The sequence below is a fragment of the Bombus vancouverensis genome, chromosome 12 (genome assembly GCF_051014615.1).
Source record: "Bombus vancouverensis nearcticus chromosome 12, iyBomVanc1_principal, whole genome shotgun sequence".
NCBI classification, from domain to species: Eukaryota; Metazoa; Arthropoda; class Insecta; order Hymenoptera; family Apidae; genus Bombus; species Bombus vancouverensis.
Window position 1 is genome coordinate 9,618,355 of NC_134922.1, and position 18,247 is coordinate 9,636,601.

General features: G+C 38.2%; 2 protein-coding genes and 1 long non-coding RNA gene across 9 annotated transcripts in view; 1 reads left to right on the forward strand and 2 right to left on the reverse strand.

The window, feature by feature from the left end:
- Positions 1 to 112: 112 nt before the first annotated feature.
- LOC143303439 (uncharacterized) lies at positions 113 to 1,960 on the reverse strand. The gene is made up of 3 exons (XR_013059714.1): positions 1,752 to 1,960; positions 617 to 906; positions 113 to 417 (listed from the first exon to the last, which is right to left on the reverse strand). It is a non-coding gene; the product is annotated as an uncharacterized LOC143303439 (long non-coding RNA).
- Positions 765 to 6,266, forward strand: ninaB (neither inactivation nor afterpotential B). Of its 3 annotated transcripts, none has more exons than XM_076623282.1 (10): positions 765 to 881; positions 2,897 to 3,153; positions 3,466 to 3,612; positions 3,691 to 3,832; positions 3,960 to 4,110; positions 4,371 to 4,609; positions 4,682 to 4,864; positions 4,939 to 5,370; positions 5,454 to 5,552; positions 5,715 to 6,266. In XM_076623282.1, exons 1-10 carry the CDS (start codon positions 804 to 806, stop codon positions 5,883 to 5,885), a joined length of 1,899 nt encoding a protein of 632 aa, XP_076479397.1. In that variant the 5' UTR covers positions 765 to 803; the 3' UTR covers positions 5,886 to 6,266. The 3 variants fall into 3 exon arrangements, with proteins under 3 accessions (XP_076479397.1, XP_076479396.1, XP_033187452.2); XM_076623281.1 differs by lacking the exon at positions 765 to 881 and adding an exon at positions 2,256 to 2,655; XM_033331561.2 differs by lacking the exon at positions 765 to 881 and adding an exon at positions 2,261 to 2,655 and having other exon boundaries at positions 4,371 to 4,600.
- ClC-a (chloride channel protein 2) overlaps positions 6,128 to 18,247 on the reverse strand; it is a 33,649-nt gene continuing 21,529 nt past the window's right edge. For 4 of the 5 annotated variants that reach the window (XM_033331556.2, XM_076623279.1, XM_033331554.2 and 1 more), the window contains 12 exons: positions 12,802 to 13,087; positions 12,169 to 12,380; positions 11,033 to 11,553; positions 10,385 to 10,619; positions 10,145 to 10,307; positions 9,614 to 9,844; positions 9,185 to 9,408; positions 8,908 to 9,099; positions 8,636 to 8,778; positions 8,268 to 8,436; positions 7,954 to 8,181; positions 6,128 to 7,873 (listed from right to left, as the gene is read on the reverse strand). In XM_033331556.2, the coding sequence (XP_033187447.1) occupies positions 7,700 to 7,873; positions 7,954 to 8,181; positions 8,268 to 8,436; positions 8,636 to 8,778; positions 8,908 to 9,099; positions 9,185 to 9,408; positions 9,614 to 9,844; positions 10,145 to 10,307; positions 10,385 to 10,619; positions 11,033 to 11,553; positions 12,169 to 12,380; positions 12,802 to 13,087 (2,778 nt within the window). In that variant the 3' untranslated portion in view covers positions 6,128 to 7,699. Of the gene's footprint in view, positions 7,874 to 7,953; positions 8,182 to 8,267; positions 8,437 to 8,635; positions 8,779 to 8,907; positions 9,100 to 9,184; positions 9,409 to 9,613; positions 9,845 to 10,144; positions 10,308 to 10,384; positions 10,620 to 11,032; positions 11,554 to 12,168; positions 12,381 to 12,801; positions 13,088 to 14,464; positions 16,139 to 18,247 lie in introns of those variants that run through there. The other variant, XM_033331557.2, reaches the window with a different exon arrangement.

The window sequence follows — 18,247 nt, forward strand, 5'->3', positions numbered from 1 at the left end:
TTCGGATCAGTATTATCTTATCTGAGAAACAGGTGCTCATCAGAAAGCGGAAGTTCATCCTTGAAATTGATCTAAAATCTCTATCTAACATAAAAAAGATTTTGATATCAGCCTTTAATTACTATTTAACCAACTACTATTTTACTGCATCGTTGATGTTTCTGTCTAAAGGCGAACAAGACTCTGCTGCAAATATATGCGACTACATGCATATGCATAGAATGCTAATACCTGAGAGAAACGACTGGCGATATTGAAAAGATGGTCACGGAATAAATTAACTCTTAGATGGTGGCTTAGAATCATTGTGACTTCATTGCGTCTTGTTGACTACCAATTTAAATCTTAAAGAAAGTTGCTAGTAATAACTGGTAAGAACAAATTAAATTGTTTTGTCTTTCTTTTTCCCCGATATTCCTAAAAGATATTGTATGTCACGTGATAAACGAATTAAAAATTTACAGCGATGGACAAAAGTTAAGATTAACACAGGTTAGTTTTTCTCGTAAAATGCTTTCGTTCATCGCTGTATATGGATTTTCAATGGAAGTTAAGTTTGATATATGATTATCACTTATAATATCAAAAATTAATAATTCAATAATGAGAAATATACCAGAGAGGAGAAGGTTCCGGACGAACGCCTGAAAAATATGTTGTCGAACATTTCTGATGGCAACATTTTGCTTAACCACAACTAGCTCCGCGAATAATATTGGCCTGAGGCCAAAGTAACAAAATGATCGGCAATCAGCCAATGGAATAAAATTTGCACGAAGTTTGTCACAAGAACGCGACGCAGGATGTCAGAGTTCCTTAAGAACTCAATTGTTCTAGAGAAGCCATCTGTTCTGGACTGCAGCATCGCCACCTTGTTCCCGGTAATAGAGACGTTGATAGTGTTACCTGTCGAAAAAGATGGTTGCATCAAATCGGTCACGCGTTTCTTACGGTTGATTCATGAACATTCACGACAAAGTTAAATAAATACCACGGATTCAGGGATATAGAAACGGAGCGCAGGCTTAATTTATAGACAGGAAAAATAAAAATTACTTCAAGTGAGAGAGAAACGCTTAGTAGTGCTCAAAATTGATTACGTATATTACGCATTTCCACGCACGCTTTGTATTGCTAATTTTAGGAACTATTAATCTAAGTTCTTGCTAAAAATTATTATCCTTTGGACTTCATCCATTGTTAGAATTTACAAAATAAATTGAAGGAAAGATATATGCCACTTTTTCCTTTAAATGTTTATGATTTACTTTATGAAATAATACTCAATCATATTCGTTAAATATCAACTGTTAGTGTTTTATGACAAATGGTAAATATACACGGCTGCGCATATGCTGAAAAGTATCCGACAAAAATTAGACACAGTTTACTTGTCCGGAAATGGCTTCCTCTCGTGATATTACGCTACGTTTCTATATTCCTATATCTACAAAGAGTATATATCTTCATTATCGAATCATCTATCATTGTATATGTATATCGTACATATTAATTAAAAGTCACGAGTACACAATGAAGAATGGCATTAATCTGGTATTAAACTTAATACAATAATATAGAAAGCGATATTTCCATTTATGATTTGACGTAAATTAAACGTACGAGATATTTCACGCGGTTAAGACATTTTCCCGAAGAATTTCTTGCCTATTTGTGAGAAAACGACTTCCTCGATGGAGAACACATATCTAATGTATTAAGCGATTATTTCTACACAGGAGAATAGTTACCATATTCAGGATCGAAAAAAACTCTGTTTCTATTCGCCTAGTTCCCGATTCATGAATATTCCAATGTGAGCGAGCTCCTTGACATAAATTATATTTTATCTACGACTCATGCACTAATTTTAAGAATCTATACGTAACATGGATTTCAGTGCGACTGCCATCTAGCAACAAACCGCAGAATCTACTTTATCGCTACAAATGATCGCCGATAACACAAATACCAACGCTTTCTACATGACTAATAAAAAATACACATTTTAAAATAAATAAATACATAAAATCGAGATATACTCCTTTTCATTTCATTAATCGTTCCACTTTAATTTTAAAACGAATCGTAACGAATCTTCCATTGGTAATTGGTGAGAAAACTGTCACGTGTCAATTAACCACGTGCGTCAAAGGATTGCCAGGAGTTGGGCAAGGGTGAAGTACACGTGACTGATCGTGGGGCTTCGAGCAACCGGTGCTGGTAATTGGATCACGGGAGAAACTACATTTTAAGGTCAGCAGATTATCGGAACAATGTCATTCGTTCGTCGAAGCCCCGAGAGAAACGATGGATTTCACCCACAAACGGGTCTATCAGATTTTGTCAGCGATCCTAGACCCGTTGACGAGAGAATCAGACGAAAACGAAGAGGATGAAACTTAACGCTGAAGTACCGATACGTGCCTCCCAAAATTGATTAAAAATATTCTGTGACCGTGGAAAAAGTTCATGTGCGCTCTTAGCCCTTTATTTCTGTCGGATTAGCTTGGATTAGTATCCGCGAAAGTTATTATGAAATCGTCTACGTTTAATAGATCGCGATCGGAAAATGATTTTTCTTCCGTAAAACTGCACGGACTCGACGACCTGTTATGCAGGAAACGAATGAAATTGTCCAAGACATCGTTTCGAGTAAGTCCTCGTCCAAGTTAATCTATCACCGCACCAGGGTCTCGTTAAATTATTATTTTACTCCAAGCCTGTCTTTCAACATGATTAACGCTGTCAAAAGTTCCCACGAGTATACAGTTTCTACAGTGAAAATATCTTTCAAGTTTCGGATGAATTTTAAACTGTCTTGAACAGCAGTAGCTGCAAAAGTTCGAACTTTAAACGCAGTAAAAAATTTCATCTCATATAACTTCAATCTTAGTTGTACGATGTCGAAGACTGTCTGAAGACCAGTGAGAACGAATTGGAGGAGGAGAAGACGAATTATTTTCCAAACTGTGACGCGTCTGTCTGGTTGAGATCTTGCAAGAAGGAAGTGATCGAACCCATAATTGGCGAAGTGATAGGGAAGATACCAAGTTGGCTGAAAGGAACTTTGTTGAGGAACGGACCGGGTAGCTTGCAAGTCGGAGAATACAGCTTCAATCACCTGTTTGATAGCTCAGCTTTATTGCACCGGTATGTATTTGTGGTAGAAGAAACATTAATAGATTGAGATATTAGCTTTAAAAAGTCTAATAACGTTTGCAACAGCTTCTTAATGATAGAAATTATTTTTTAAAATATACAGTTTACATAACTATTCGACTTCAATACGTAACCCAGACCTTGAAAAAGATCTCTATGGCACTAACGAAGCAATAATAGCTGATTGTTATCGATTATAATCTGAGGTCGGAAGCCTCACGTAACGTTCATACTGCATCCACGAAAGGTGGAAATCTTTAAAGTATAATTCGAATAATTTCGTACATCTTCTGGAAAAAATAGATTCGCAATTGCTAATGGGAAAGTGACGTACCAATGCAGATTCGTTCAGACAGACGTGTACAAGAAGAACAATGCTGCCCAAAGGATAGTGGTTACTGAATTTGGCACGAAAGCAGTACCAGACCCTTGCAGAAGTATTTTCCAAAGGTACCAAATGATTTAAATAAAACATTAATAAATTTATATATATTCGAAGAACATAGGTATTGATAAAATTTCGTTTAGGGTCGCGGCGGTATTCAAACCTGAAGATGACTCTGACAATTCTATGATATCTGTATACCCCTTTGGTGATGAGTATTACACATTTGCGGAAACGGCTGTGATTCATCGTATCGATTCAAAAACTTTGGAAACTACAGGCAAGGTAGTGATTCTTATGCATGTATATTCGCATTGCTTTATAATTCACTTTATGATGACTGTATGATGGTTGCACGATTATGATCGTGATCGCCTGTGAGTAATTTTATTCGTCGATTTAATGATCGCAGGTAAACGTGTCAGATTACGTTGGAATTGTGAACCATACGTCTCACCCTCACGTAATGAACGATGGCACCGTTTATAATTTGGGACTGAGCGTGACGCCAAGAGGACCTCTATACAATGTCGTATGCTTTTCACCCAATCAAATGATCATTGGTTAGAGTTAGCCTGAATTTCTAGCTAATAATTAAAACGTGGATATTTATGCAAATTCATATTTCAATGAATTCAACTGAAGGAATGAAGTCGAAGCAGAAATTTGTATTTACTTACTGTGTATCACAACGAGTACTCTCACTTTGGATATTTTATATATTTTTGTACATCTTTGCATCGTTCGACTTTTCATAAATGCATAAAAATCCGCAGAGTGGAAACCATTGGTAAAATAATGTCTTCTTAATTAATTTGTTCAGACGATTCAGGAGAGGAGAAGGAATTATCTATGTTCGACCAAGCCATCATCGTCGCCAGTATCCCATCTCGATGGTTACTGAATCCTTCTTACATGCACACCTTTGGTATCACTGAAAACTATTTCATTATCATAGAACAACCATTAGCAGTGTCTCTGGCCACCGTTGTATCCTGCAAAATGAAACAACAACCAATGCGCGCAGCTTTGAAGTGGTACGAGAAGGAGAACGTAAGTCAAGTCTGTAAAAGAATTCTCTTAATTTTTAATAGAAGAGCGTGAAGAGATATAATCTTCTTTTTATCGTGACAGACTCTCATACACGTGGTTTCGAGAGATACCGGATTGCTGGAGAGGACGTTTATTTCAGAGGCGTTCTTTTATCTCCATATCATCAATCAATTCGAAACACGTGATCGTGATTACGTGGTACTGGACGTCTGCTGCTATCGCGATGCCAAGATGTTAGATTGTCTATTTGTCGATGCAATGAAGGTGATATATAATTTTGATGAAGTTAGTTAAAGGGTGGTAATGGATCCTAGATCCATGTTTTTGAATGATTGCAGAATTTGCACAAGAACCCTGACTATGCCAAAATGTTTCGAGGCAGGCCTTTGAGATTCGTATTACCGATGAAACGTCCACAGTTGGATGTACCATTGGAATATAATTTGATTACCGCAAAAACGGTGAACCAAGGTCTGGAGTCTTTCCAAGGCGACTCTGTCAGATGTCAAAGTAAATCTAGTTCAGAGTTCGTTGAAATGTCGACAAATGACGAGGAGGCTAACAAGGGCAAAAGGAATGATTATAAGAATATTCTTCAACGAAAAGCAACCGCTCATAAGCTCGCCAATGGTAGTATCTTTGTAAAACCAGAACTTCTTTGCGATTTGGGCTGTGAAACGCCACGTCTTAATTACGACTCCTGTCTTGGAAGAGAGTATCGGTACTTTTATGCTATTTCTAGTGACGTGGACTTGGATAATCCCGGAACGGTACACATCGTCTAATTTTACTTTTTGTATAAACTTTGGTATATTGTGTTACAATTACTGGTATGAAAAATATTCTTTTATAGATCATCAAGGTAGATATCTTGGAAAAAACAAGGAAAACTTGGTGCGAAAAAAACGTTTATCCAAGTGAACCGATTTTTGTACCGGATCCTAATGGCAAGGTAAGAGATCTAGAGATCTGAAATCCTAAAATTTCTATGATGTCTAAAAGAATAAAGATTATAAAGAATCGACAAAAGATATTCTATAAGTAAATGACTATTTCATTTACATCTGACTATCTGACTGACTATCTGATTTACATATTTATCTCAATATTTCAGAACGAGGACGATGGCGTGGTTCTCAGTTCTATTGTGTGGTCTGATAAAGAGACACGCGTTGGATTGCTGATTCTAGACAGCGTGACTCTTACAGAAATCGCAAGAGCCATCTTCGATACTCCTGGCCCCGTGCCAAAATGCTTACATGGTTGGTTTACCTTGGACAAGTAAAATAAACTGAGGTTTTCAAGAGATGGATATCGGATCTTTGACTCATTGATGGAAATGATTTGGACGTTATGTGACATGTATTATATCAAACAGTTGATATATCTTTGTCACATCATATTTATATTTTTCAGTTATTTCCATTTTGTTGGCTTGATTATTGCTTTATTAGTAGCTTCGGAATTAGAATGTTCCCTTTGAAAACTGCAAACTGCGATATTAAAAAGAATATCAACTGCACAATATGTATATAATATAATAAATTATTTAATGTCTTCTCCCGATTGTACAGTGTACTTATATTTGGCGATTAGTGTTTTGCATAAAGCTTCGATGACGTGTAACGCAAATAAATTTACAATAAAATGGGATGCATCGTGAGAATATTTGTCAGATGGAATGTAAAATGCCCTACTCAAACATTGTCCTTAAATTAATATTCACAAATATCCGGTCCGTCGTATCAATCCACAGAACATCCAGTTTCTGGTCCTAGATACCTTTACAACAATTAATTAAGACATCGTTTAAAATTACGCTACGTTCTTGTTAAAATAATCTACTATCATAAACGCGATATCGGGTGTCTCATCAACTGAAACAAATAAATTCTGGCAACGAAAATATCGATTTAGGCTGTCCGTATGTCCTTTGGTTCAATATAACAGAACAGCAAGGCGAATAAGTTGATCTTAATTTGTAAAAATAATCTATGCGCACAGTACTGCAAAATTTAATCAAATCTTTTAGAAGATCCTCTTGAGCACGTTCGTGCGAATAGACCTATCATGACTTAATAAGTTTCATGTACTTAGAGTTAAAGATTACAATAAATAGGGTTGGCACAACCATAGTCATAAAATTAGACACTACAGGAGCACTTAACGCGAGCCACGAATGCTTTCTTAAATAATTAACTCGATAAAATCACGCTTGTCACAAGTTGCAGAGTATGCCCGGTTCCTTAAAACATAATACATTAGTGATCACGTTTATGACTCGCGTTGCTGGCCACTAAATACAGACACGCGATTCACAGCATATTTCTTAAAAGGCGAAACCATTCGTCGGGATTCATTGGAGCACCACGTTTTAAAATACATACATAGTTCTCGAGAAGCTTCAACATTTCAACAAGGCATGGTTCGCGTCCAAGCCATTGGACAGGAGGATGTTCCTCTGAGCACTGATATCACCAAGTCAAAGAGTTATATTAACGCGTCACAACCATTCATTCTCAAATACGCATGTGGTAACTCTCACTCTCTCCCTTTCTCTGTTTCTACATGATTATGGGATAATCGGAAAAGGAATCACGCGTGCAAAAAGGAATTCAGTTAAAAGAAAAAAAGCAGGAAAACTTGACAGACCCTGATACGAATCTTCGGTACCGAAAGCTTCCTTCTACGCGCAGAGAAAACCACAAGCAACAATTGCCAAATCGTTTACCAATTTTCAAGTTTAATACAGGACGACACGTTCGATATCGAACGCCTGTCACGTTGTGGAAAGCCTTGAGAATTGTTCGCCCTGCACGATGGTCTTGTCCCGAGATTAAGTACGAGAGATGTTCAAAAGCGAGCGTAACTACGCAAGCGGCTAGGAGTACGATTTGTTGCTCGAACTTCACGGGGAGTATTCTACGCTCACGGAAGAAAGGGAATATTTTATTAAAAAAGAAAAATAAAAGGAAAACACGTCTCTCGTTCGGGTCATATTGCCGATCCTGACAATACGACTATCACATTTTTGCTTCTACTTATCTCTCTCTCGCTCATTCTCTCCCACGTCTTTCACTCCTTTTCTCCCTCCTTCACTCAGACTTTTTCAACTTTCTCGCAATCAACGGAAACGATAGAGTTCATCGTGCTGACGTTCTTGCTTTCCGTGTCCGTTTCGCTCTTCGCGATACTGGATGTCGAGACGCCTATATGAGATTCCGAGTGCATAGGCAAGATTCCAGCGTTTGCGTCTTCTATCGCTTTCCTCAGCTTTGAACAACAAGAAAAAAAAGATCATTTAAAGTCAATGGAAGGAATAAACACAATGTTTCTGTGATTAACGGACAAACCTCTTTCAATCCTACAACCCCAACCAGTCTTCCAATAGCCGTCACGTAAGCATGATTCACTCCGACCATGCTGAATAGACTGTGGACTTTCAACAAAGACGTTCGCTCAACCAATTGGAACGGCGCTGGATCGATGTGACACCTCGAGAAGTCGACCTCCAACATCATTTCACTTTCTTCCCACCGTTTCTGATCCTCTGCTGACATGTCTATTACCCTCTCGCGAGGCTGGTCATATACAGAAATTATTTCATTACATAGAAAGTACGTTATGTATTCAGACGTGAATAGTCAAGAAGAATACATAGATTTACCAGTTGTACTTTCTTCGAAGTGGCGGGGCTCGGTGCCAGCATCGGGGTATGAGGAGGTACGTCTTGACTGTCACGCCTGATAGCACCTCCAGATCCGATCTCTGGATCTGGATCTACATCTTGCAAAGTGGCTGACTTGCGAAAAATCGCCTCGAAGGCAAGGCGTATTCTGAAATTGCAACAATGTGTTAAGAAACGAGAAACGCATATTTTTTCTTTGTGGCCTGTGTCGCAAGAGGTACGAATAATATTTTAGTTAAATGAATTACGCACGAGCAAAGAAAATTCAAATTTGACTAGTTTAGTCAATTTAAATCTGTTCATTTTCATTTTTTTCATTCTGCAAATATAAAGGTAATTCCTCTTACCTGCTCTCCGCACCAGTGACAGTGGTATAAGGAGTAACGGCGGGGCTGACTAGTGGGCTGAATCCTTTCAACGTGAAGGAATTGGTTTTCTTTAAGATCGATTTCTTCGGTTGTGACCCAAATACCGGGGAATGGTAAGTGTGCTGAAAAATAACACGCGAGAGATACGGTGAAACGAGAAGAAGGAGCTGCATGGTGACCAGCACGCGTAGTTAATTGAGTAAATGTACACAATTATGCGTGACCATTGACGTCGAGTAGGCGTGACTTACATGGTCAGGAGCGGCAGCGTTGTTTGGAGACATTGTTAGATCGTTAACACTTTGCCTCTGCATCTTAAGAATATCTGGTGCCGGGATCACTTCGAACCTGGACGGTCTCCTTGTTCTTTCCTGGTCCCTTAACTGACGTTCCATTTCTTCTCGAGCTCTCTCCTCCGCCTCTTTGTGCCATTTCTGGGCCACCTGAATGGAAAATTCAAATCCACAGATCTCACCGACGGAAACTTAGAATTAATTATTTCTAGAAATAACATACTACGATGACTACCTGCAGCCTCCTCTCTCGTCCTATATGTTTCTCAATCAGTTTGATTAATTCCAACCTTTGGATAGATCCGAGCAGAATCATAGAATCAGGATTATCGACCAGAGGAAATCCACGTAACTTGCGGTTTTCTTTTAAAATTTCCTTTAATTTCTGATAGGTAATTCCGTGCCAAATATTCTTCACATCACGAACCATAAAGTCTTCGACGTACACATTGTACATGCCTATAGCACACAAGATTTTTTCGTACTAATTTTTTTTCCCTAAATCCTGATTCATATAGAGAGATAATATTTAATAAATTTATTACCTCCTTATGGAACTTCCTTTGGGAAGCTTGTTAAAAATAGTAAGAGCAAAGTTCAGAAATATATGGATTTAGGTTATCAAGGATGCAGAGGATTTAGCAAAAGATTATTAAGGAATTACCTGAACTGGAAGGTAGTAGGTCTGGTAAGTATGGCAGCTTCTTAATCAGAATGATACTGTCGTATATGCTGGGTTGAAGAAGCGCAGCGATGGCGTTGCTGATCAGCACGGCGATCATTATAGGAACAATGTGAGTAATCTGGCCAGTCATCTCAAACACGATAACACTCACAGAGATTGTATGGGTCACAGCACCGGAAAATGCAGCTGCTCCAACGGTGGCGTAGCCTCCTGAAGAACAATTTCTTTCAGTCGAGCTTCTAACTTTCAATGCTCCAGTCGCGGACGATGTCGAAATCACGATTTGCATACATATTCTGTTAATTTCGGTGAACCATGCTGTTTGTAAGATGTAGGTTAATAGAAAAAACTATCTCCTTTTTCATCGTTTATTCTGACTTTTGCTCCTACTGCATTAAAAATCCCCTTATGATAAACCTATAGGATGCGATTTTGTACAGAAAAATATGAAAATCGCCCGCGGCCGGATGGTTAAAAACTTCTCGTTTTATTGGGAAAATTCCAAATTACCTGGTACGATAGGAGTTATGATACCACCATATCGAACACCATTGGGGAACCATAGAGCCATGGCTTCACCCACAGCTCTGCCTAATGCAGCACCGATTTTGAACACGGGGATGAAGATTCCCGATGGCACGGGAACCGTCGAACTTATGATCGAAAAGATGAACTGAAAACGAAGCTCTTAATTTCATTCCGAACTTCTTCTAAAGGCGCGACGAGTTTATTTGACTAAGGATATTTTACCGTGAATGCAACGAAACTAATTAAACCGATGAACACATCAGTGTATATGGTAGACCAATGTTTAACCATGTTCATTTCTTCTACTCCTAATTCTTGTTTGGTCCAAGTGAAATTGGTGAACAGACCGTAAACTTGATCGTGGGTGTTTAAATCACCGGCCATGAACTGGCCTAGTCCCAGGGGAAAAGACACGGAGGACACGATCAGGGAGACGATTCCAGGATACAAGAAGCGACTGGAATAATTTTGTGAAACCGTGAACGATACTTGGATTACCGTTATTTAAGTACTAATATAGTTAACTAGACGGAACTTTGCTTCGTTAACTGGCTATCTTTATCCTCGCCAGCTTCTCAGATTAATTTCAACTGAAGAATGAAAATTTCTAACCAGTAATGTAATCAAGACAGTGATCAATGTTCCGAAGAATTGTACGTATAATATCAACAGTAGCAACTAGCATCTTCTTAGCATTTATAGCAGAGGCGAAGTAAAGCATAAAAGCTGTACGGTTCTAATAATCATGAATGATACTAGATTCTGGGCCATCCTCGATAATTAAGAAAAGGTCCTAATTCACGTCCAGTTAACAAAGCATTACTGTATCTCAAATCTTTGTCAGAAACGTCTCAATCAGAAATCACTCACTTTTTCTGCAGGAAGCTGTTCATACTCTTGTTCTTCCTCATGAAGATCACATACTGTCTATGCAACCAGACGTAGAAAGCACCTCCTAGACCGCTGCCAACACCGATCAAGGCAAATACAAACAATTCCTGAGGATCGAAGGGGAAGTCCATAGTAAAATTCGTTGCGAACATCGCGGTAATCGTTTCCTCTCGTTGAAACCAGATCGCGAGCAATCGAAACATCGTGGCGCCGCATACGGCTGCGAAGAATCCTCTCCAGTAATTTCGAACGGCGAAATACACGGTGGTTACTTCGATGCTGAAGAGAACTCCACCTATCGGTGCTGCGAAACAGGCGGCAACTCCAACAGCGCAGGCTGCTGCGAGCATCTCACAGTTTCTGCTCTCGTTCTCGTAGATTCCTTGGAAACTGGTGACCAATTTGGATAAAAGCGTGGCCACGATACTAGCGATGTGCACGAAAGGACCTTCCTTGCCCAGCGGTAAACCAGAGCCCAATGTGGCAGTCAGACCTATCACCTGTTAGACATTACGGTGGCTCTACACCGACGCTCGAAAACATGCAGAGCAGAAGCTTCAAGGAAAATAGGAATTCGATGAATATATAGGAATTTATTGAATATCAGATTGTTGTTCAGTCCAGGAGATTGAGGATTTAATACAGTGATTGGGAATCTTCGTGAGAATTTTATTTATGTATCTTAATTATGTCGTATTATCTTATATGAAGTGTTGTTGCTTGTTTCAATAGGAGATATTGCGATGCCGTGATATGCACATCTTTATAGTAAACTTATTTCTTTTGTTATATCATGCGTTTTATACTTTCAATATATCTACTCTACAAATAAGAAAGGTTCAACCTCATCGAAAATCAAGAAATAAATCATTTTCGTTGAAATTAGACTATACACATGGACTGAAAATGACTTAATTACAACATTTAAATTAACGTGTCTTCTGCGAAACTATTTTTTAGTGACTAAGTCAGCAATTGTCGTATCACAAAAGCATTAAATTTTCTAATCAAAAGAAATGGAAATGTCTAATCAAATTCGGAAGTGGTCAGTTGGTTAAAAGGGAACGTATAGCGGTAATGATACATTTCAATGGAAATCGAATCTTGTTTCTAACCTTCGCTACAAGAGTACGAAAGGTCAGGTACTCCTTCAAGGCCACTCCGCGTAGAATCGTCTTCATCTCTGGAATGCCTGATCCTATGCTCTGTGGTGCAACGATGTGCACGAATCCGGCGCTAAAGAGAATCAAGCAAACTGGCAAAGACACCCAGGCGAGATATTGAAGCGCTGGATGATGCGTCAGGTCCTGATAAAGCCATATCCTGGCTGGTGGAAGAAGGATACGGTTAACGAGACCTTGATTTTATCGTACATCGAATTGATTTATCAGAATAGACGCGTATAAATTAATGGCATGGAAAATTGCGAAGCTTTGAAATAGATTGAATTTTCTGAGAAAAAAAATTAATGGCTAGTTTCAACATAGAAAATTACTTCTACATAAAAAAAGAAAAAAAGAACTATTCCTTGGTTATAATAGACTTTTTCTTCCAAAACCGCATTCGTTGATTCGTAACTTTTTTTAATTTCGATAATCCATCGAGTCTAGAGATCGCAAGAATTAAATTGACTTTACCGAGACATGTTTCTTTCAAAACCACAATTTCTGGTTTTCTCTACATTTTTAAATTTCGAAATTCTATCGAAGCTAGAGATCGAAAGAATTAATTCTTTTTATTCAACTGACCGTTGTTGCACATAGAAATGCCACGGTCCATGGCGTAACTGATAAGCGCCATGATTATACCAAGAAGAGCCAAGAAGACCCAGTCTTCGCCTAATCTAGCTCCAGTGTGCTTCCAGGCGAAGGCCAATAACGCGAGCAACTTCCTGCATAGTGGTCCTCTCCTCGACTTTCGTAGATCCTCCGCTCTAGTCTTGTCATACTTTCTCCGCGCTTTGTCGTGGTACTTCAGCTTTCGTGCCTCTTCTTTTGCGTACTCACCCAGGTCTTTCGTGTAGCGACCATACATCTAAACGCAGCACCATCTTTCATCGACTCTGAGCTTTTTTCTCCTTTCCAACTTCTCGTTTTTTAAACAGAATTTCCACACCGACAGCGAGACAATATGTTATCGACATTTTTTAAACAAAATTTACGCATCATCGATATGAATGTTATCAAGGTTCTGAGAAAACACGATGCAATATATCTTTTACGACGAATGAAATAAGTTTTGTAAACAAAGTGCTATACATACAAAATATTTAGTGTCCACGATTGTCTACCAATTAAAGAACCTTTGATCGAGCTATTTACTCGTGATAGATTAATCTTCACAGAATCTACGAACTACTACGAAGTACTCTGATATACTGGAGAATTTTTTACTTCAAACAAATTTCAACATCGATCACGACACTGGGTCGTGCATTTTGGAAACTTCACGATCGAACCAGCAAAACGACGAATGATTGCCTAATTGATGAAATCCACCTGATTGTCTTCGATCGATTTAATATTCATGACGCGAATTGGGGATTTTGTAGCTTTGATCCATTTAAAAACGTCATCTTCAGTAGTGATTTATCTGAGCTGCTGTTACCACTGTTTACGTGCTATTATCATGCTTGTTTACTCAAAATACACTCTTTCTACATACAAACTAACAAAATTGTAAATATCGTGCGCAAGCTGATTTTTCGCCAATCAAGCGATTGTGTAGAAAATGAGAATCGTTATAAAAAATATTAGATTGTATGAACGATGCGCTTTTAGGAGATATTAATCTGCGTATCATTTGACAAGAAAAAATGTCAATATTCATCAATGATAATGATCGTACACGTGAACGACGAGATTACAATAGCGATGAAGATTACGCGTTATCGTGCGCTAATTCATAAGAAAAAAATACACTTACGCAAGCGTGAATGACATGGACAAATTTTATATCCTTTTGCAATATAAATAACTGTTACAACTATTGTAATATCTGAATGTGTTATAGGTGAAAATCAAAAGGAAAACAACAAAGAAATTAATTTGTAGGTAAAGACTTAAAGACTGGGACAATTGAAACTCTGGAATCGTAGAAAACACGACGAATCACCGTGAATTGTACGAGAACATTGTAAAACATTCGCGACGAATTAAATGTCGCGATCCTAGACCTCGTTTAAAAATAGACAATGCGTGAAAATAATTTCAAACGAAACACGGAGAAAATCAAATTACACGCGGTTCGATGACTTTGATTAGTGATCGAGAAGATAAGACGTATCAGCGTTATATACCGATATTGGGAAAGATCAACGGAGGTGGAGAACACTCGGTGCATTAGTTGCTACAATTTGCCTTAGTTTTTTGATACAACGGGAGAAAATCTCGTCAAATATTTCTGACTTACAAGATAATTATCGTTACAGACGAAATAGGCTCTATTCAGAACGAAAGCCGGCATGAAAACTGGATGAAATGCCACTGAAAGCTTCGAGCTGGCTCTGAATGGAAGGGACGCAGAATTCTTCGATAGATCGACCGATTAAGTCACGGACCAAGCATTCTTCGAGTACAGAAAAGATTTACGGGTCACTGGCAACCGATCGTACATCTTCTCCGCTTGTTAAGTCGATCTGATAAACTGTTTAATCTATCTAGCGATCTTTCTCTTCGATCGATTCTTCGCGACTTCAATTCATTAAGTCGCCGAAGATCTACTAATTGTAGCCGGCTATTCTGGTTCCTTGATTGTTCGCACTTCACCTCTTGGCAAACTTCGATATCCGGTATTTCTGGCGACAAGTTACTGTAAACAGGCCATTACGATTTTATTGTTTTCTTCCTTAAGCGATTGCCAGGATCTACTTGTTACACGATAGACCGAGGAAATAACGTAGGCCGCGAGGAACGCCTATTCTATCCAACCTTGGTGTATTAAGATATTTTAATTCGCAGTTGGTAGAATTTCGCAGCATTTCGCAGGTTACCATCGATATTAGAAGCTTCGTGCGAGTCATTTGTCACGTTCCTATTGTTTTTCTTTCGCTCGCGAGTCCCATATGATTAATGATCTGTTTCTTTAACGAATAACCAGAAACAGACGAGCCAAACGAGTTTCGCTAATTACCAGAAATTATCTTTATATGCGATCTCGACGTCTAGAATTTATTTACAATTTTATTCTGATCCTCCTTTTCAACTTTCAAATCCTCTCTCTTTATATCGTCGACTTCGATGATCTTTAAAGTGCGTTTCAACACATCGAAATTCATTCGCGAAATATTTTCCATCGACGAAACGGGAATATTTTCACTATTGATAGCCGTTCAACTGGTTCTAAGAAATTCCTGTGGACGTTTGAAATATGCCGAATTGCCGACGAGAGCGTGCACGCGAATTTGCGGACGAACGACAACTGAACCTGTTTTCCGATTTGAACATGAGTCGCGATATTTGTTGAAATTTGGCAACAGTCAAAATCCTTATTTTTAGCGGCGGCCAACGTCGATCAACGACGGTGCGCTCTATTGTCTATTAACCATTAAACGGCCCTAGCTGGCCCTAACTATTTCCCCATAACGAATCGAAAAACGAAATCCATTCCTCGCGTCTTCGAAAACGGGTTTCGCAATCGTCGAAAAAGTCCAACACGTCCCGTGTTTATCGAACGTTTGGAAACCTCTTGGATCGTCGAAAACCGGACAGAAATAACCCGCGATTTGCTATTCGGCTTACTACGAATCCTACGCCTGATTACGTTTTATGTAACAATCATTACTACTCCTACTACGCACGTGTTGTATTAAAACAACTTGCAAGTAGCATACGTCTGATCGTTTCTTGTAAAAATATTGCTCAGCTATTGGAAAAATAAATTTTTTTAGATTTTAGATTCGTGGGATGAACGACGAATTATGCTTATCCAGATTGAAATTTTTCAGATTAATTAAAGAGACTTCTCTTATCTACCAAGGTAATCTACCTTGTATATTTTATATACCTTGGCATCTTCAAATTTCCCGTAAATGGATAAGAATCAATGGTCCACTTGTAATTCTTTTCAGTTACCTTGCAGAAGAAAGTTTTAAAGGTAATTAATATGGGAAATACTTTGATGTACTTTAATTTAAAAAGCGGGATTATAATTAATAAGAGCAATTGCTTTAGAATAGATAACACATGTCAAAATATGAAAAATGTCTACCAAAAAAGTTATGTATACACACGAATATCAATTTTAAACTTATACGCGTTAAACATATGCAATATACACTCGGTAATTCATAATCGTAAAATATACAACTGCGTGTACTACAAGTATAGCCTTCGTCGTATTTGATCTTTAATCCGTGTCACGAGCGCGAATCGTTATCATATGGCAAGGGGTTAAACTGTATTCTTATTTTATAGCGTCAAGACAATATCGCGTTTGTTTTACATAAGATAGACCGTAGAGGTGTTACACGTAGAAAAAGGACCCTGTAATAGAGGCAGAATGATCTGTGGATTGAAATATCGTCGACACCTGAGCTATCCTGTGCATGAATTTGACGACAACCACGTTCCACTGGGCAGTCAGCCGCTAACCCAATTTTATTAATTGAACGTAATGAATTCACGATACAATTAATTGCTTGATTCTAGGACAAACGTCGAGCCGATAAGAATCCTTCCCTAAAAGCGATAATTGAAATTATAAATTTCAGTCTGGTTTTTTGGAAGTCCAGAGGATTAAGTAGGTTTTTAATGAGGCTACCTTCATCTTTTAGGGTCACGGTACCGTATTTATTACTAAATTATCTTCGAGTCGCCTTGGAGTTTGAGTCTCTAATGGCTGGCCCGTAATTTTAGAATCTAATTTTAAGACACGCAATTACAATTTACTCTAATTCGTATTTTTAGAATTGCATCGGTATTCGTCCGCGTACAGTTATTCGCGTCATTCTTCATTGCTTCACGCGAGATACAATTCGGTTCCCCGTTTACAAAAGCATCCGAGAGCCGTTTCCAGAAAGAAGCTCACCGACTGGCACAACTCCTGAAAGTAATTGTCTCGACAAAGTGATAAACGCCCCCGCTTATTGTAGCGTTTCCGACGTGACACATTTCCAACGCATGTGACTCGTCTTATTGTACTATCGCTCAACAAACAAAATTTGCGCCGGCTATGATTCTCGAGTATCCGATATAGCGCGGTCGATTCGTTTCTGTCAACGTTTAGTCAATAAAATATAGCTAAAATTATCGTCGATGACCCATGAAAATTGGCAACAGTTAAATTTTCATCGACTAAATAAACATAATCTTTAGCATACATATTGACCCACTCAGAAGCTGCGTGGACTTGATGAATAACTCCAAATATCGAGCAACTACAAACTACTCTAAATTGCAAATTAGAGAAAGATGATGATTACGAATATTTATGTGAATTTATATTTTTGTGCTATACGAATATATATTTTATATATACGTATAGCACAAAAAAAAATTTTTAATTTTATGATGTACCATGGATACTTTATATGCTTTTGTATATTATTCTGAGTATTTTTGTGTCTTTCGATATTTCATTAATACATAAATACATATTTGCATATGCATTACATTACATTATATTTGCACATACATTAATACATATTTGCAGTTGAACGATGATGTAACAATCGAGTTCATTTACGTTATCTGACGATAAATAAACTTATAAAAGTAGATCATTTCTTCTTTGAGAATAGACAGAAAACACTGACCATGTATCCGAATAAAAATATTGATAAATTGAATGTTTTAGCTTGTTGAAAGGCTCGCGTATATATATTATTCAAGTAAGACACTTTAAGCGTAATTTTTCTACAATTAGATCCAATTAAATATCATCATACGATATTCTCGCTTTATTTAAAAATTAAATAGAAAAAAACTATTCGTTCGATAGAATGAATAGCCGATTCCCATCGAAATCGTGGAAAATCCAGTGCAACGAAGCGATGCAGACACTGCACCCGGAAACAGTGCATCTGCATACCAGAGGAAAACGACGAATGTGTGCGTGATGTGTGCACACAGGTCGAAATGCAGCGGTCTGTACGCGTGTAGAATCGAACCTGTATGTCACGTGAGTAGATCTGCACGCTGGTCACGCATGTCGGATAAACGTAACGAGTCCTTAAGCGCTCATTCATGCAGATAA